Genomic DNA, 17,844 nt, shown 5'->3' with positions numbered 1-17,844 from the left:
TCTTCTTCAGGCGAAGCATACCCAGCTCTGTGATTCATTCCTTATAGGACTCAGGTTCTAAATTTTTTACTCTGCTTGGACCAGGACCTGTGACTTGCAGCTGGGAGGTCTTGAGCCCCAGAACATCTGATTCTGAAAGTAAAGATCTTGAAGGATTTGGCTATGTAATCTAATTTGTGTCAGGATAGAAGATGAATGCCTCTGTTTCTCAGAGAGGAGGGGAGGGAGAAGAAGGAACACTGAGTCTGGGACTTACCATATGGTGGCCAAGCCTTTGCTCGTGTATTTTAGCTGGAAGTGTTTTCCTATCCACCACAAAAACACAGGCCAACCTTCTGTGCCAAGGCAGGAAGAAACACATAGTTCTTCTAGTTCTTCTTTGACAGGGCGATAATTGAAACCCACATTTGTGTTTGCCCTCTCAATTTAAAAGGTAGATATTTCAGTCTTTGTGCTGTGATTGTTTTCATAATGCATAAGTGTTTGCTCTCCCAGTCTCTTAAAAGAAGATAATAGAAAGTTAAAGATGTAATTAAAAATCTACAATTACTGGGAAAATATCAAACCTGGGAATTGAATAATAACCTTTGTTAGTTTTTCCACTTGCTTTGACCAGGGGTACTTCCATACATGACTTTTTCGCTACTAGTGACACAATATGGTAATTAATGGTTACCTTTGAATTTCATAGGATTTTCGGATGCAAGAGGTGGTTTTGCCCATCCCTTCCTCTGAAATACAGCCTGTGGCACCAGGTACTCGTTGGAAATCTCAGTCTCACCCAAGGCATAATCAGGGATGACCTTGCTTAGCTTTCAAGATAAGACAGGATCTGGTGCCTTTAGAGTATTTAGGGTGATTATTGTGCTAACTAAGGGGCCTCTGGTGGCACATTGTGTTAAAGCGCTGAGCTGCTGAACTTGCAGACCAAAAGGTCCCAGGTTCAAATCCCGGGAGCGGAATGAGCGCATGCTGTTAGCCCCAGCTCCTGCCAACCTAGCAGTTTGAAAACATGAAAATGTGAGTAAATCAATAGGTACTGCTCCGGTGGGAAGGTAACGGCGATCCATGCAGTCATGCTGGCCACATGACCTTGGGGGTGTCTATGGACAACGCCGGCTCTTCGGCTTAGAAATGGAGATGAGCACCAACCCCCAGAGTTGGACACGACTGGACTTAACATCAGGGGAAACCTTTACCTTTACCTATTGTGCTGGTAATTTAAAAATTACTATTTTCTCAACCATGTTGCCTGTTTTAATGCTAGTGCTTAAACATTTTGGTGTTTCTGTGCTATTGTACTGAACACAGGATAGTGCTTTTGTCTCAGCTGTTTTGTATTTGTATCTGTATTGTATTTGATAAATTCATCCAGGTTTGATTGCATGTTGTTCCTTCCATAGTTATTTACACTATGTAACACAATTTTTGTTCTTGGGTTATAAATGTAATTTCCTAATTGGTTCTATCATAAAAACATGGAAAAAGTTTATGAAACTGCAAAAACCTTGTTTCTGCAGGACATCCTGCAGCACATTTTGCTATATGGTAGTTTTTCAATTAATATCCCATTGAGTCTCACCAATTCAACATAGTTTGTGGCAGCCAGAAAAACAAAGTTTCTGGGGTATAACAACTACTGTACTTTCAAAGTAAGTGCTGCACAATTATACAGGAATAACTCTTTCAAACCAGGAACAGAAATTTTTTCAAATCTTGTTACATTGTGTTATTCTAGAGTTTCTTTTACATTACACAATTATTGCACCTTTATGCCACTCTAACCGCCATGGCTTTATCCTGCAGAATCCTGGGATATGTAGTTGTGTGAAGTATTCAGAATTCTCCATCAGATAATTTTAATGTGGGGCCAAGTTGCAAATTGTAGGGCTCCTAAGGATGCAGCCGTGGCGGTTAAAGTGGAATCATGGTGTTATAAATAGATGCTGTGAAAGAGATTGTTATAATGCTATTCCTATTCAGCAGTTCAAATTAAAAATAGCCATCCTGCTGAATTTCAAGATATAAAAAATGAAGAGAAATTTACAAAATGTTTTTTGGACTTCAGCTCCCAGAAATCCCAGCCAGCTTACCAGCTATTAGAAATTGTGGGAGCTGAAGTACAAAACATCTGGAGGGCCAAAGTTCGAGAAACTTTGGACTAGAGGTTTACTTTGTAATAATGGAGGGCTACATAGGTGGAAGTCAAAGCTTGTCACTTTCATTTTCTCTGTATATGAGGGTCTAGTACACACAAAGTCCTTTCACTACCAAAAATCAAAAATCTTAAAACTGAGCAGGCTTTTTTTTTTCAACCTCTGTAGACATAACTTAAATGACCACATTCAGCTAATTATTCTCACCACTTTAAAACAGTGGATGTGGCTCTTTATGAGACATGCTCCATTATCACAGGATGTCTGTGCTGTATACCACTGGAGAAACTATATTGTTTAACTGGTATTGCATCACGTGAAATCCGTTGGGAAGTAGCAGCCAGTAATGAAAGGACCAAGGCACTGGCATCCTCTGTATCAGCCAGCAAGCCAATGCCTTAAATCAAGAAACAGCTTTCTAAGATCTACAGAGATACTCACAGAAACACCTCAGCAAGCAAGAGTACAAAAGTGGTAGGCTAGAACCCGGAACCTCAAGCAGTGGCTGATACCAGATGAGAAATTCCCTCCTGGGCACACAGAAGACTGGGCAACTTGGAAAGTGCTGAACAGACTGTGTTCTGACACCATGAGATGCAGAGCCAACCTTAAGAAATGGGGCTACAAAGTGGAGTCCACGACATGCGAGTGTGGAGAAGAGCAAACCACAGACCACCTATTAGAATGCAGCCTGAGCCCTGCCACATGCACAATAGAGGACCTTCTTAAAGCAACACCAGAGGCACTCCAAGTGGCCAGCTACTGGTCAAACAAAATCTAGTTTAATGCCAAGTTTTTAACTTTGTGTTTTTAAAAAATACATTAAAACTATGCCCTCAATTCGCTTCTGACACAATCAGTAAATAAGCTCATTATTGCTTTCAGTCAACATCAACAAGTGCTGTAGGTTATGGGTATTTTGCTTTTTTCTCAGGAAAATTGGGCTCAGGCATTCTGGCAGCCATTTCATGTCTCCATATCTTAGGGGATACTGACTTAATTTTGAGTCCCTCCTTTGAACTGGGAACATATAGTGCACTGCATTTAAATTAATAAACTGAAAAAGCCAGAAGATAAAAGCAAGAGAAGATTAGTTTATGAAGACAAAGAGCTTTTCCCTGAAATCCTGTAGCTGACATAAACTGGTGCAACCTCTCATTATGCTTCCGTGTCTTCTTTTTGGATATTGCAGCAGGAGAGATGCAGCATCTCCTTATACTACTCCTTGGCCCCAGTTTGAAGGCTCCTGGCACACTCCTGTCGAAGTAGAACCATCTGGCTACAGTCATGCATCTTAGAAAAGAGAACAGCTGGAAGAGCGACAGCTGTTCCTTTTTCTAGGCTGCTTGACGGCAACCATCTGGGAGCTCTCTGCCCTGCCGGCAGCTATAAGAGGGCACTGAGTGCCTTCCAGCTGGGATTACATGGCCAACAGCAGTGCAAGCCCAATGGCGGCATGCTGCCATAGATTTCTACTCTGCTGACCATACTGCAGGATTGTGGCCTTTCTTTTCTTGTCTTTTGCTTGACTGGATAACATCTCTAAAAGTTAGGAAAAGAGACCCTTCAGAGAAAAGCATCATACTGCCTTTAGCATTGGTTCATCCCTGTGCTGACTATGATTCAGTTGTGGATGACTCAGCCTACAAAGGAGAGCCGTGGGAAGGAGACACAAAAGAACGAGGGTTTCATGGAGCAGGAAAGGAACTATTACTTTCAGACAAAATGTTTTTTAAGGGATATAATTTCTGTGCCAGAACACAATGAGGACAGCGCTGAAGGGAATGAGCAGAGAATAATAATAAAAAAGAGCTTCAGGGAATTGTGACTGCCTTCAGAAATACTGTATTTTTGAAAAAACCAGTGGACTGTAAGAAATGCATGGCAAATGGCTAAGCATGGTGGAAACAAAATGAAAATAAAAGAAGTTATATAACAGTTCTGTACTCTGACATCAGAACCATTAAGAAACTAATCTAATTAAATGGAAAAAAACAACATTTATGCCACCAGTGCACCAATTAAGATAATTGGATATGCCTATTTTTGCCTTTCTAGCCTTTAAATATTGGTCTTTGTTATTGTTATAGCCCCATATCCAAACCATTACACCATATTAGTTTTTAAAGGTGTAGCTAGACCATACCATCTACAAGACCAAATACACAACAGAATGGGTTTCTCTGTTTTAAAGAAAGGGGTTGAGTATGTTTGGTTTTCCATATGTTGTACTATGTTTCCCATCAGTCCTACTCAGCATAGTCCAAGGTGAGGAAAGATAGAGCTGCTCTTCAATAACATCTTGTGGTGCATGTGTTCCCAATCTCTGTTATGAGATATACTAATTCTAGCAGGTACACCTTTCTTCATCCCTATGTGTCAATCCATACCTGCTGAAATTTTCTGTTCTGCATAACTAGAACTTGCCTGGTTCTCAAAATTAGCAGAAACCTGGATATCCAAAATGGTAAATCCACCTTTGGGTTGAGTTGTGTAAGGAAAGCAAGGAATTCCAGAACCTAGAAATTGTATTTGTTTGAACTGCAATTTCCAAAATCCCAAAAGTGGGTTCAGAACTACCACACTTCCTACTTGTAGAGACTGGATCCTGTAAGAGGTCTGTCTGACCGCTTTTAAAAGACACTGTGTGGATACTCTAAGGGTGTTTCTACATAATGCAGTTTGACATAACTTTATTTGCTCTGACTGAATGCTACTGTTATCGAAGCCCTGGGACCCCAAAATGAACCTGCACCCGAAGAGTGCCAAGACGTGGAGCCCATGGGTGACCTTTACCCCATAAACCCAGTTTTAGATGACCTTCAGCATGAGACTACCAAGTTGCATAAGCATGTGCATGTACATCAGGGCAAATCTAATAATCTCCAAGTAAAAAACATAATCGTGTCACACCAGCTCTGCTTACTTAATGGATTCAGAGCTAAAGGTCATGGAAGTTACCCAACACCCAACCACACCCTCTTACTGAGAACCCATTCAAACCATGCCAACACCCTTGCCACCCATTATTTAACCAGCCAAGACTCATTATCCTACTCAGACAGACAGGAACAAATCTATTAGCACCCATTAACTCAAACCCTAACCACATTCCTTTTCTTCATGCAACCATGAGAGGTGGACCAAAAAAACAGCCACAAAACTTAAAACTGAGCAAGGAAAATTTATTAAAGTTCCCATCAGACCCGAGAACCAATCAACAGCAGTAACACATGGTATCTCATCCAACCATCACGTGGATCTTTGCTGGTTCGGGGTGAAACCAATCAGCACTCGGAGCGGTCTTTTATTTTGAACTGCTACCAAACTCCCATAAATGCTTCTGCATGTTTTCATTGCCTCTTGTCAGTTCTTGAGAGCTGAGAATCTGCTTGGCATCTATTTTGGCTGAAGTGAATAAAGCCTCTGATTCTTTGCCTTCAACCTCTCTGTGTCTCATTTGATCTTTGGAGCTAGACACTGCAGTTCTTGCAGTAGCTGAAGTCATTCAACACTAGGGAATTATGGGAATTGTAGTTTTACAAGATCTTTAGCCTTCTTTGGCAAATAATACTAGAGTCTTTCCAAATTACAGATCTCATGATTCCATAGTATTTATCCATAGCACTTAAAGTGGTGTCAAACTGCATTATTTCTACAGTGTAGCTGCATCTTAAGAAAAAGTAAATTTAAAAGAATGAAGGAGGAATCTCACTTGCAGAGGGTGTTAAGGTAATAATAGTATCCATTGGAAAAAACCCCATGAGCTCTCCTTAACATCCCAGATTTGTTATTCAATCTAAGTCAGCCTTCCCTAAACTGGTGCTTTCCAGATATTTTGGAATTTCAATGGGCAACATGTCTGGAATGTAGTAGTTTGAGAAAGGCTGGTATGAAGCATGTAGCAACTAACTGTAACTTGAAAGACTAATAGAACACTGTGTATTGACAAACGATATAAATCATGCCAGTTTTTAATATCTCATTAATTTATTCTTATTTCCCATGTGGGCCGGCTGGCACAATCTGTCACGGAACAAAAAAACAAAAACAAAAAACAAAGCAAAACAAAATACAACCAAAAAAACAAACAAAAAAACAACACATTCCTACATTGCCCTTTCTTTCTTTCTTTCTTTCTTTCTTTCTTTCTTTCTTTCTTTCTTTCTTTCTTTCTTCAGAAGCATCTCAGAAGTTACAGACTGAAATAAACATAAAATTAAAACATATTCTCTTTGTTTATTGTTCAAAATCTTCTTTCTCCAGGTGTTTTAGAGGTCCCAAACCTAAATGCAAGTTAGAATGTCTGAAAATTCATTTATATGGCTAGATTGTGGCTCTTTTTAAAGTATTCTCTGTTCTCACATCGTTTGATTATTTCAACATCAAAAAGAAATGCATTTAAGGAAGTCATCGATACAACAAGAGAGAAAATATACAGGGGGTCCTTGGTATCCACTAGGGTTTGAGTCCAGAAGTCACTGTGGATACCAAAACATGTGGATGCTCAAAGCCCATTATATATTATATATTTTAAAACTCATTGATATTTGAATCAGTGGGTGCAGAATCCATGGAGGGCCAGCTATATGCTACAGGTGGGGCTTCTAGTTGAAGTTAATGTTCAGTGTCCAAAGAAAATCTTATTCAGTTAAAACACCATGAGAGACAGAAGATCTGCTAGACACTTTGGGCATACCATTCATAGAACTATCAAATTCTCCAGATAAAAAGAAGGAAAGACTATGCCTAAATTTTATTTTGCTGCAGCATATGAACCCATCAGTCTATTGAACCAGGATTACAAAATATCACAAGGGACTACCACCTCACCTGCTTCATAGGAAATCTGCTACAAAACAGGAGTGTTTTTGTTGAATTCCAGAGTCAGAGAAGCAGATGGCGAAAACAGAAGAATGGCCTTCCTCAGGAGAGCATGCTTGCTCCATCAATGTTTAACATTTACACAGATGTCCAGCCACTACCTGAAGGGACAGAGAATATAATCTATACTGATGATCGTGCCATCACCGTCTAGGTAGGGAGCTTTGAAATAGTTGAACAGAAGCTCTCTGAAGCTTTAGGTGCTCTTACTTCCTATTACAGAGAAAACCAGCTGATCCCTAATCCATCTAAAACACACGTGTGCTTTTCACCTTAATAACAGACAAGCATCCTGAGCTCTGAGGATTACCTGGGAAGGAATCCCACTGGAGTTTTGCAGCACACCAAAATACTTGGGAGTTACCCTGCACTGTGCTCTGACTCACAAGAAGCACTGTCTGACTATCGAGCAAAAAGTAGGCACTAGAAATAATATTGTCAGAAAACTGACTGGCACAGCCTGGGGATCACAACCAGACACAGTGAAGACATCTGCCCTTGTGCTTTGCTACTCTCTGCTACTCTGCAGCTGAATATTCATGAATATTAAAACTACGTTAAAACAGTGGATGTGGTTCTTAATGAGACATGCCACATCATCACAGGATGTCTACGACCCACATCACTGGAGAAATTATACTGTTTAACCAGCATTACACCACCTGACATCCGCTGGGAAGTAGCAGCCAACAATGAAAAGGACCAAGTGGCAGGCTAAAGCCCAGAACCTCAATCAGTGGCTGATGCCAGATAAGAAACCCCCTCCTGAATACACAGAAGACTGGGAGATTTGGAAGGCATTGAACAGACTGAACTCTGGTACTATGAGATGCAGAGCCAACCTTAAGAAACGGAGCTACCAAGTGGAGTCCAAGCGAGTGTGGAGAAGAGCAAACCACAGACCACCTATTACAATGCAGTCTGAGCCCTGCCACATGCACAATGGAGGACCTTCTTACAGTAACACCACAGGCACTTCAAGTGGCCAGCTACTGGTCAAAGGACATTTCATATCATGCCGAGTTTTTAAATGTTATTTGTGTTTTCAAATACATTACAACTTGGACCCTGAGTTTGCTTTTGACATGATAAATACATCTAATGGCATTACTCAAAAAACAAAATTTTGGAGCTAAATTCTCAATCCCATGCATACAAATAATGTGACCTCAAAACCCTTTAAAGGGAATGAAGCAAATCTGTCCTTTATCTCCCACATGGTTTGCACTGGCTATTGAATCATTTGCGAACCTAATTAGAGCTAATAAGAAAATAGTGGAAGTAACAGTCCAAAGAAGCACACATATTTTACAGATTGTATCCTAGTATTTTACAAATCTGACATATTTTTTTACCTGTGTTACAATCTATTTTCCATAAGAAAACATTTTAATAAACTACTGCACAACTGGTACTTCACTGAAACTTTCAAATATGGTTTGTTCAGTTTCTTCACAATATTGGGAGGGGTCGTAAAAATAAGGGATTTAGTATTCGTATGTGGTTGCTTTGTGATCAAGTTGAAAACTTTTGGAATTATGGTATCAATTTTTTCTCAGACATATTGAACCAAACAGTTCATTATAGTGAGGCTGTTCTTCTCCTCCCTATCTTCAAAGGACCTAGTTCATCTCTTCAGTATAAAGATGTAATTTCAATTATCTTGACAGTGATGCACTTAGAAATGTCTAAGCAGTCTCACAACTGAGATCTTTTTTCCTTTTTAGATAAAGAGAGTATGTACGTTGCTCTTGAAGAGAGGCTAAAATTCCAGACAAAAGTATCAAAAGGACAATTGATGAAGACACATTTGCTTTGATCTGTCATTTATTCATTACATATACAAGATTTGAAATTGCATGAGTTGAACCTCCAGAACAACATTTGGACTTTTGGATTAAACAATTTGAACTATTTGAAAATAGAACACTGACACTTAGAACCGTATATTTTGATCTACTAATATTAGGAGCCACGGTGCTGCAACGGGTTAAACCCGTGTGCTAGCTGAACTGCATACCTGAAAATTGGGTTGCTGACCTGAAGGTTGCCAGTTTGAATCTGTGAGATAGGGTGAGCTCCTGTCTGTCAGCTCTAGCTTGTGGGCATGAGAGAAGCCTCCCAGCTAACACATCCGAGCATCTCCTGGGCAACGTCTCTATAGATGGCCAATTCTCTCACAACAGAAGTGACTTGCAGCATGTTCTCATGTCACTTTTGACATGATAAAAGAAATCTACTGATATTGAGTTGATGCATAGATTTTGTGATTAAATCAAATGTTATGTTATTAATACAATGTTTATCTTCCTGTTTCTGTTCTTTTTGCAACAGTGTTCAAGATAATTTATACTTTTGTTGTGAAGCAAATATAATTTTGGTAGAAATTAAAATAAATAGAAATTTAAAAAAATATATTAGAAAGAATTTTTTACCCACTCTGTCTTCGTGTGCAATAATCCCTTTCATTAATGGTAATTTCTCTGGGTTATTCTCACTTTTATTGCCTTAATTAGAATCTATTTTCTCAGCCTTTCCCATTCTCTTGGGATGTCTGGGGTGAGGCAAGGATCCATTTTCCTATTGTGGTGAAATGATAGCTAAAAGCATCATTTTGATCACTTGTATAATTGCAGTCATTTGTAGAGATGCGGTTTCATGGCAAAGCATTTTATAATTTAAATTGGGTTGCATACTAGCGATGGTTTAAATCAGCATTTTTCAACCTGGAGGGTCAGGATCCCTGGGGGGGTTTCAGAGGGGTTGCCAAAGACCATCAGAAAACACATATTTCTGATGGTCTTAGGAACCCAAATCCCTCCAGTATTAGCTGTTGGTCATTGAGGTTCTGTGTGGGAAGTTTGGCCCAATTCTATTGTTGGTGGGGTTCAAGGGGCTCTTTGAATGTAGGTGAATTATAATTCCCAGCAATTACAACTCCCAAATGTCAAGGTCTATTTTCCCCAAACTTCACTAGTGTTCACATTTGGGCATATTGAGTATCCATGCCTAGTTTGTTCCAAATCCGTCATAGTTTGAGTCCACAGTGCTCTCTGGATGTAGGTGAACTACAACTCCCAAACTCAAGGTCAATGCCCACTAAACTCTTCCATTGTTTTCTGTTGGTCATAGGGGTTCTGTGTGCCAATTTTGGTTGAATTGGTGGAGTTCAGAATGTGCTTTGATTATAGGTGAACTATAAATCCCAGCAACTACAACTCCCAAATGACAAAATCATCACCCACCAACACCACCAGTATTCAAATATGGGCATATCGGGGGTTTTGGTGCATTCATAGCACTTGGGCCAGGACTGAGGAACATGTATCCCCCTCGTAGTGGTTTTTGGACTCTTCTTCCCATCTGTTGATGCCTGTCTACTCAATGTCTAAGGAATGATGGGAATTGCAATGCAGCAGTGCCTTGAGGTTCTCCACTCTGACCAAACGAACAAGAAGAAAACAATAGAACCTTTGGGTATTTGCAGGTGGAAAATATTTTGACTCTCTTCATCATACCAGATGCTAATGAAATGACCACTCCAATGTTGTTTCCATGGTAAAATAAGAAAATGCCTGATGTAAACACAGCGACTGGTTTTCCCTCATGTGCAGGCTAAAGGAGCATATGAAAGCCTACAAGCCTGAGTGTGAGAAGATTTCATCGCCACCTAATATGAAAGTGATTGGCTACATAGAGCATCTATCTCTTACCCTGGGCACCCTCCTTGTGGATTGTTCTGCAATTGTGACAGGTAAGTGCTTAGGCAAGCTGCATATTGTGGCACCATCACGGCCAGACTATATGGGCACAGTTACGGGATCACCCCCTCCAGCACCCCTCATGTTGAGTTGGAAGGAACATGACCAAATTTGAACCAGGAAGTGAGCAATATCATTTATGTTTTTTATTTTCAGCTTTTTTTTCCATGTCAGGAGCGACTTGAGAAACTGCAAGTCGCTTCTGGTGTGAGAGAATTGGCCGTCTGCAAGGATGTTGCCCAGAGAACGCCCACTATTTTGATGTTTTTACCATCCTTGTGGGAGGCTTCTTTCATGTCTCCACATGGAGCTGGAGCTGATAGAAGGCGCTCATCCATGCTCTCCCCAGATTGGATTTGAACTGGCAACATTCAAGTTAGCAGTCCTGCCAGCACAAGGGTTTAACCCACTGTGCCATTGGGGGCTCCTATTTTCAGCTGTGCTTAGAATCACAGATTCACAGTTGGAAGAGACCTCAAGGGCCATGTAGTCCAATCCCCTGACATGAAATTTAGGCATGGAAGACATGAAGACACTATATTTGCAATGGTTTTGAGCATGAGTCTGAAAAACTACACATAATGTTTTAAAGAGTCTGGGTGTTTGGGGAGCTTCAGGAGTCACACTTGGGGTCCCCAAGGACTACATCCTGCCAGTTGGCCACACTTAGTCCAGCTGTGCCATGAACAAAAGCACTGTGACAACTAGCCAGGGAAGACTGCAACGCCCAAACGTGCCAATGACATTTTCTAGCATGAAACAGAAATTGGAACTAATGCATGGATTTGGATAAAGGATAAAGATAACAGAGGAAAACATTCTATTCCAGCTGCTTGGGGTAAAGAGGGCATCTTTCACTGCATAGCCTTCCTTGCCTCCCAGCAAGTTGTAATAGGGATGCAAATGCTGTCTGGGTCATTCTGGGCATTAGAGTCTTAAATTAATGTTTACAGGCAATGCTGAGCTTTCTGAAATTATTTTTCATTGTTGTCATAGAGGATCATGAGAAAAACTTTTCCCTGGGGCTACAGACCCTGAAGTCTTTGAAGGTAACCTTTTTTCTACTTCTCACTTCATCTTTGGTATCCTTTTCCATTTTACTCAACATGATTTTAACCTGCTCTCTGGTTACTTTTCTTATCTGTCCACTGATTCCTCTTTTAGTGTGTGATAAACATGGAGAAGCATCATTTGGTCCTGGGGAAGACAAACAGGGAAGAAATCCCTTTTGCCACTAACACCTCTGCACAAGAAGAGAAGTGAGTTTTGCGTTGATATTTAGGATTGAGTGATGCAAAGAATTGGCATGATGAGTTTGGAAGACAAGTTAGTCCTGGCTGGGGTTGACACATAAAGAAGGGACTGCATGATGTGTTTTGTGCGGTGTGCTTAATGTACACCATCAATAAGTTACCAGGAGGAGTTCAAAGCATTGGATCCATTTCCCATTTGACCTAAGCCAAAGCCCATCACACAGTCAATTGGTATATTTCTCAGTAGGCTGTTTCTGAATCTTTTGGTGAGTTTACACTTACCTTTTTTCTGTAATCGCTTGGCATTCTTTTCTAAGAAAAAAATAAGATAATGGCTGGTTAGCTTCAACTAAAGCAATCAATTCAATCAATTGCTGATTGGTAAATATGCAAACGCAATTGCTTCAGATTCTGAACTGTATCATCCAGATTAGTCTAGTTCAGTCATCTCTGTCAACAGCAGATCAGACAGACAGACAGACTGGGAAAAGATATGGGTTGTTGTCACTGATGCTTTCAAAGTGTATGTGGGCTGGATATATTGTGTGCCTGTGTGTGTAGTCAGTCATATTGGCATGTCTTTGTTCTAACATCAAAAGATCAGGGTTAGCCTAGGATAGACATAAAATCCCAGCTCCTGTTCCCTTTTGAGAGACTATTTATTCCTCTTATTGCAGCACTTCTGAAGCTTGAAGAGATGACATCGCTGGCTTTGGAGGGAGAGAGAAAAATGATGTGGTTGAAACTGGAATTGGCTGTACTCCCCTGCTAGACTATGGCTGGATTGTAGCAAAAATGAAAGCACATGTGTTCTTAAAGAGGTTAGGAGAGCTTCAGATCTTCCGTTGCCATGCCAGGGGCCTGGACAATGGACTTGTATGTGTATGTCCAAGCCCACTCTTCAAAATGGTGTGATTTCTATGGCCATTTAAGTACCTGTATGATAACGCTTATTTTCCAGAATCTACAGATCATCTCTTTTATTACAAATGAGTTATTGAAGTCTCTTGTGAAAATGAGATGAAAGGACAATTTTGTATCTTCCTCTTTGGAGCCAACAGTATTTAGTCACAAGAAGAGACTTTAGGAATCAGATTTTTAGAATGTATTTTTTCACTGGGGAGCAAGGAATAACTCGACATGACAAGCCACATACACTGACCTATGTGTGATGAAATGACATTCATTTAACACATACACTGTGGAAGGGGGAAGGATAGGATCCCCCATGCCCACATAAGGTTTGCAGGTAGCATAACTAAGTATTGCTCATAATAATATAGGTTTTCCCTTGAGTGGATTTCCATTCATAGGAATGTTTTTCTGCAGGAGGGAGATGATCGATCCATTTTCACTGATTTGACCTCCTGCTCTCTAAAAAGCTCCTCCATGAAGTTGTCGGGAGATGGAGCTGTTGAGAGATGCAGGGAGAAAGGAAAATTAGCAAAGACCACTCTCATTTTTGTGTCTAACAGGAATTTCTGTTGAATCTTAGACCCTTCTACACTGCCATATAAATTTCCAGATTATTTGCTTTGAACTGGATTATATGGCAATTGTAATCCACTTCAAAGCAGATAATATGGATTTTGTATGGCAGTGTTATTATTAGTCTCCTCTATGAAATGAAAGAGATCTTCTGTTCACAGAAGAATAGCTCTGAATTCAACCCAACATATTTTTCAAATGTCTGTGGATCTTTCTTTGCCCACAATTAAATTCACTTTTGAACTGTCAAATATACAGCTTACCCAAATAATCAGAGTTAATTAGATTTTTAACAAATGTATTTATTCTCTGAAAACAAAATACAGGATGTAAAATAATCCTAAGGTCTTCTCATTCCAGTGCTAACATTTCAAAGTCACAAAACTTAAAAGTTTAAAGGTGATTGAAAACAATAATCTATTATGAGCTAACTTTGCTGCATCATCATAAATGTGGAGAAAGTTCTCTTTTTACTCTTTATTGCAATATTGTTTTCGATATTACCTGTGCTTCTGCTACTATTGTTATTGTTCGTATAAGAACACATTTATATCTTTTTACCAAGATCTTACATCTATAAGGATTGGTAATCATCTAAACATGTATAAAAATCATACTTTATTTCTTTCCACATTATTATTAAATTTTTTGGTCCTTAAGTTGTTTGTAAAATAAATTTCATGAGACCTGAACCTTGAAATTCAATATACCATATCAACACCGAAATATCAAAATACCTTTGTATCGCCAATGGTATCTCACTTATTAGTGATTCATGTATACACTAATGCTTAAGTCTAGACATTTTTGTCAAACTCCTGCCCTCAAAACCTGGCTTGACTTATCCACAAATCAGTGCAATTACTATAGCTTTAATAAAATAGGAACCAGCACCTTCTCTGAGTAGAGTGGCAAAGGACACAACTTTAGTTCATCAAAGGAGAGCCTAAAAGAATCACCAACCCTCTCTACTCTTGCTGGCCTTTTTGAATGTCTGGGTGATGAAATGGTATCTAGAGGTGGCTGGCTTTCCCTTCTCTCTAGATTAGGCACGGGCAAACTTCGGCCCTCCAGGCGTTTTGGACTTCAACTCCCACAATTCCTAACAGCCTACTGGCTGTTAGGAATTGTGGGAGTTGAAGTTCAAAACACCTGGAGGGCCAAAGTTTGCCCATGCCTGATCTAGAGGACACTTAACTTTTCCACTGGTCATATAAAAATCCACAATTTTGGCCCCAAAACCTACCCTTGAGTTGTACATGAGGACAACTTATCCTCAAATATCAATGGTATATTCATTTTAATAGTATATCTATATACAGATCTAGGATTTCAGTTGTATATTATGTATTTTATATAGCAGCCAATTCTCTCACACACAAAAATAAATTAAAAATATAAAAGTTCTGGGACTGATTCTTTAGCTTGTATTTGGTTTCCAGGTTTCTTGGGGTACAAAACATGCTTGAACATAAATAAAGGAGATGAAAAAACAAACCAAACTAAGGCTATATAATATACACAGTCGGAAACAGTGACTCCGTGACTCCATCTTTAGTTCTTCTAAACAGTTGCTTGTCTAGTCATATTTCCTTTTAGATCCATCTTCACTAGTGACGTAGATTCCCAGGAAAAATAAGAACAATTGCACAATGTGCATCCACCAATCACCTTCCTGTTCCTGTTGGGGAATTAAAATTCATCACCACACTGCCTTCATATCTCTAGCTCCCCAGGCAGATTCCCCACTCTCCAGGACACTGGATGTTGGGCCAAGAAAGATGCTATTTCCTCTCTGCTTCAGGGCATCAGTATTGCTGATTTGATTGTCTTTGCCAACGACTGTTTTATGAGTCATGGGTTGCTGCTGCTCTGAGCACATTGTTGTACCCTGACTGGATGCTCTGGCTTTATTTGCTAGGCTGATAACCTTTGGGTCATTTCCCTGCCCTGTAACTCTGAGCAGTGTTTTCTATCATTTTCTTGAGCTTTTGCCTTGTCAGAAATAGTCCATCTTCTGGGAAGTATTTATCTGCACAGTACTTTTTGAAGTATCAAAAGTATAAGCTTTTTGTGAGTGTTTCGCCAACTGTGTCACAGCTCATTGTCAGATTGCTTCAGCAACTTACAACTCTGTTCAGACAGGCAGTTTTGCTACAAATGGACTGGGCTGCAGTCTGAAATGAGCTGAAATAAAGGTGAAATGGATCATTCATTGTGCTCAAATCTGCAATATTTGACCCATTTTCATAACTTGGCAAGATGGCCATGTAACTTGCCCGTTGCTTTTACAGCCATCAATTCTGTACAGACGCAGCAAATATTATATACTGAACAATGATTTTGGACACACAAATACAGTAGAGTCTCTCTTATCCATCCTTCGCTTATCCAACATTCTGTATTATCCAACGCAGTCAGCCTCCCACCCAGATCCACAGATGTCTCTCTAAGCAGCAGCACATAGCGGGCCAACATGCTCAACAACAACACAAGTGCAGCCATGCTTGCAAACAAGTGGCAGACTTGTTGAAAAACATGATGTTTTGGTGCTTAATTTGTAAAATCATAAAGTAATTTGACATTTAATCGGCTTTTATTTAATCTCTCCTTATTATCCAACATTCCTGCTTATCCAACATTCTGCTGGCCCGTTTATGTTGGATAAGCAAGACTCTACTGTCATTTCCCCCCTAAAAACATGGGGAGCTGTTTTGTAGATAGCCTTGCCTCTTCCCATTTGCTCCAGGTTCAGAATAGCTTCTACCCATAGCACAGCCCAGACCTTTATATCAAGCTCCAACAGCCTTGTACTCCCTGGCTTTACAGTAAACATTACAGATGTGCTTCAAATTACAAAGTTTAATGGAGTGTTTTTCTGGAAAGGAGCTTTCGTTGATCTGAGTATGTGTGCATGCATGCAGAAGCACATATGCACTCTGAGTATCATACTAACAGGATGCAATGTTTTAGATTTAATGCATCACTTATATATTTATCTAGTAGAATTTGTACTGAATATTAGCTTACAGCTGGAAGAGCTGTCATTAAAGCCAAGGGAAGGAAGTACTAGAACCAATTTCAGAAAACTGCTGGACCAAAACCTTTGGCGCAGTGCCAGTTTCTGGAGTTTGTTCTGACCTGTTATTTTATACAGTGAACATAAATAACATGCAATGGATGATGTTGAACACAGAATTCACAGACCGGTATCTCTGTATTTTCATACTTGATGGTTTTGCTTTTTGCATTGACTACTATATTGCTTGCACACCTGCTGTATTAATGTTTGGAGTTATTTCCCTGTGGATTATTACCCTCCTTAATATTTCTAGTAAATATATTTTTAAAAAAGCGCAAAGCAAAACTTCTCTGTGTTTACAAGATTAACTGCACTGTGTGTCTACCTGCCAACATGTTGTAGAAAATATAATATATTTGTTTAAGCAAATATGCCACTAATGTGGAATTTGGCTAATTTATTATCAGAGTGTTTATTACTGTGATGACTATGAAAATAAAATATCTGGTTAAACATATATTGATGCTTATTGATTTCTGTTTCATGGTGTTTTATTGGTGGGTGTTTTGGTCCCCCTTGATCCTAAACATACACATCTTTAGCCAAAACCTAACCAAAGTGTTTTTTGAAGCATGGCTGACACACCACAAGAACTCTCTTGAGCTAGTTCAATTGGGGATTTTATGTGAATGTGGTTAGTCAGTAGTCACTGGGAAACTTACAAATAAGGTAATAGCTTAACCCTGGTGTATGTCCCTAGCATGTGTTGCTCACCATTTTACTTTACAGGGAGAGAAGGAAGTGTATGCCTGCCTTTTGTTTCACCTTTCCATATCTTTCTTTGCTCTGCGTACTTAAACCATTTGCTTTCTTCTTACCTGGATATATTCATTTCCCTGTTCCCCCAAGTAGTTAATCCCTTTGTTGCCTTTGTGTTATGTGATTTCAGCTCTGCTAAAACCGTGGGTTCGAGTCTTGAAGTGCCAAGCTTTCAAAGGACCAGATGAGACACAGGTTCCTCCTATACTGCCTTACATGTGGAAGGGGTCACAGTCTGGCTGAAGGCAAAATCAGAGGCTTTATTCTCAATGGCTAAAGAGGATGACAGTGGAGATAACTCTCCAAAGAACTGACATACCCCAATTGCAAATACAGAGTATATTTATTTCATTCTGACAGCTATTCAAGAAATTTGCACAAGCACCTGATTGGTTTAGAAGCTGTCCGGCTAGGATACGTGTCCTGAGTGGCTCAGGACTCTGTCCGACATCATCACTAGT

The 17,844-nt window shown here is 39.7% G+C and overlaps 1 protein-coding gene across 1 annotated transcript in view; it reads left to right on the top strand.

Moving 5' to 3' along the window:
- nrip3 (nuclear receptor interacting protein 3) overlaps positions 1 to 17,081 on the top strand; it is a 44,407-nt gene extending 27,326 nt beyond the window's left edge. The window contains exons 4-7 of the mRNA XM_008107077.3: positions 10,655 to 10,794; positions 11,798 to 11,850; positions 11,966 to 12,060; positions 12,732 to 17,081. Coding sequence (XP_008105284.1) covers positions 10,655 to 10,794; positions 11,798 to 11,850; positions 11,966 to 12,060; positions 12,732 to 12,747 — 304 coding nt within the window. The 3' untranslated portion in view covers positions 12,748 to 17,081. The remainder of the gene's footprint in view (positions 1 to 10,654; positions 10,795 to 11,797; positions 11,851 to 11,965; positions 12,061 to 12,731) is intronic.
- Positions 17,082 to 17,844: the final 763 nt, after the last annotated feature.

Source organism: Anolis carolinensis, chromosome 1 (genome assembly GCF_035594765.1).
Source record: "Anolis carolinensis isolate JA03-04 chromosome 1, rAnoCar3.1.pri, whole genome shotgun sequence".
Taxonomy (NCBI): Eukaryota; Metazoa; Chordata; class Lepidosauria; order Squamata; family Dactyloidae; genus Anolis; species Anolis carolinensis.
The sequence above is the reverse complement of the archived record's forward strand: the minus strand, read 5'-3'. Positions and strand labels throughout refer to the sequence as shown.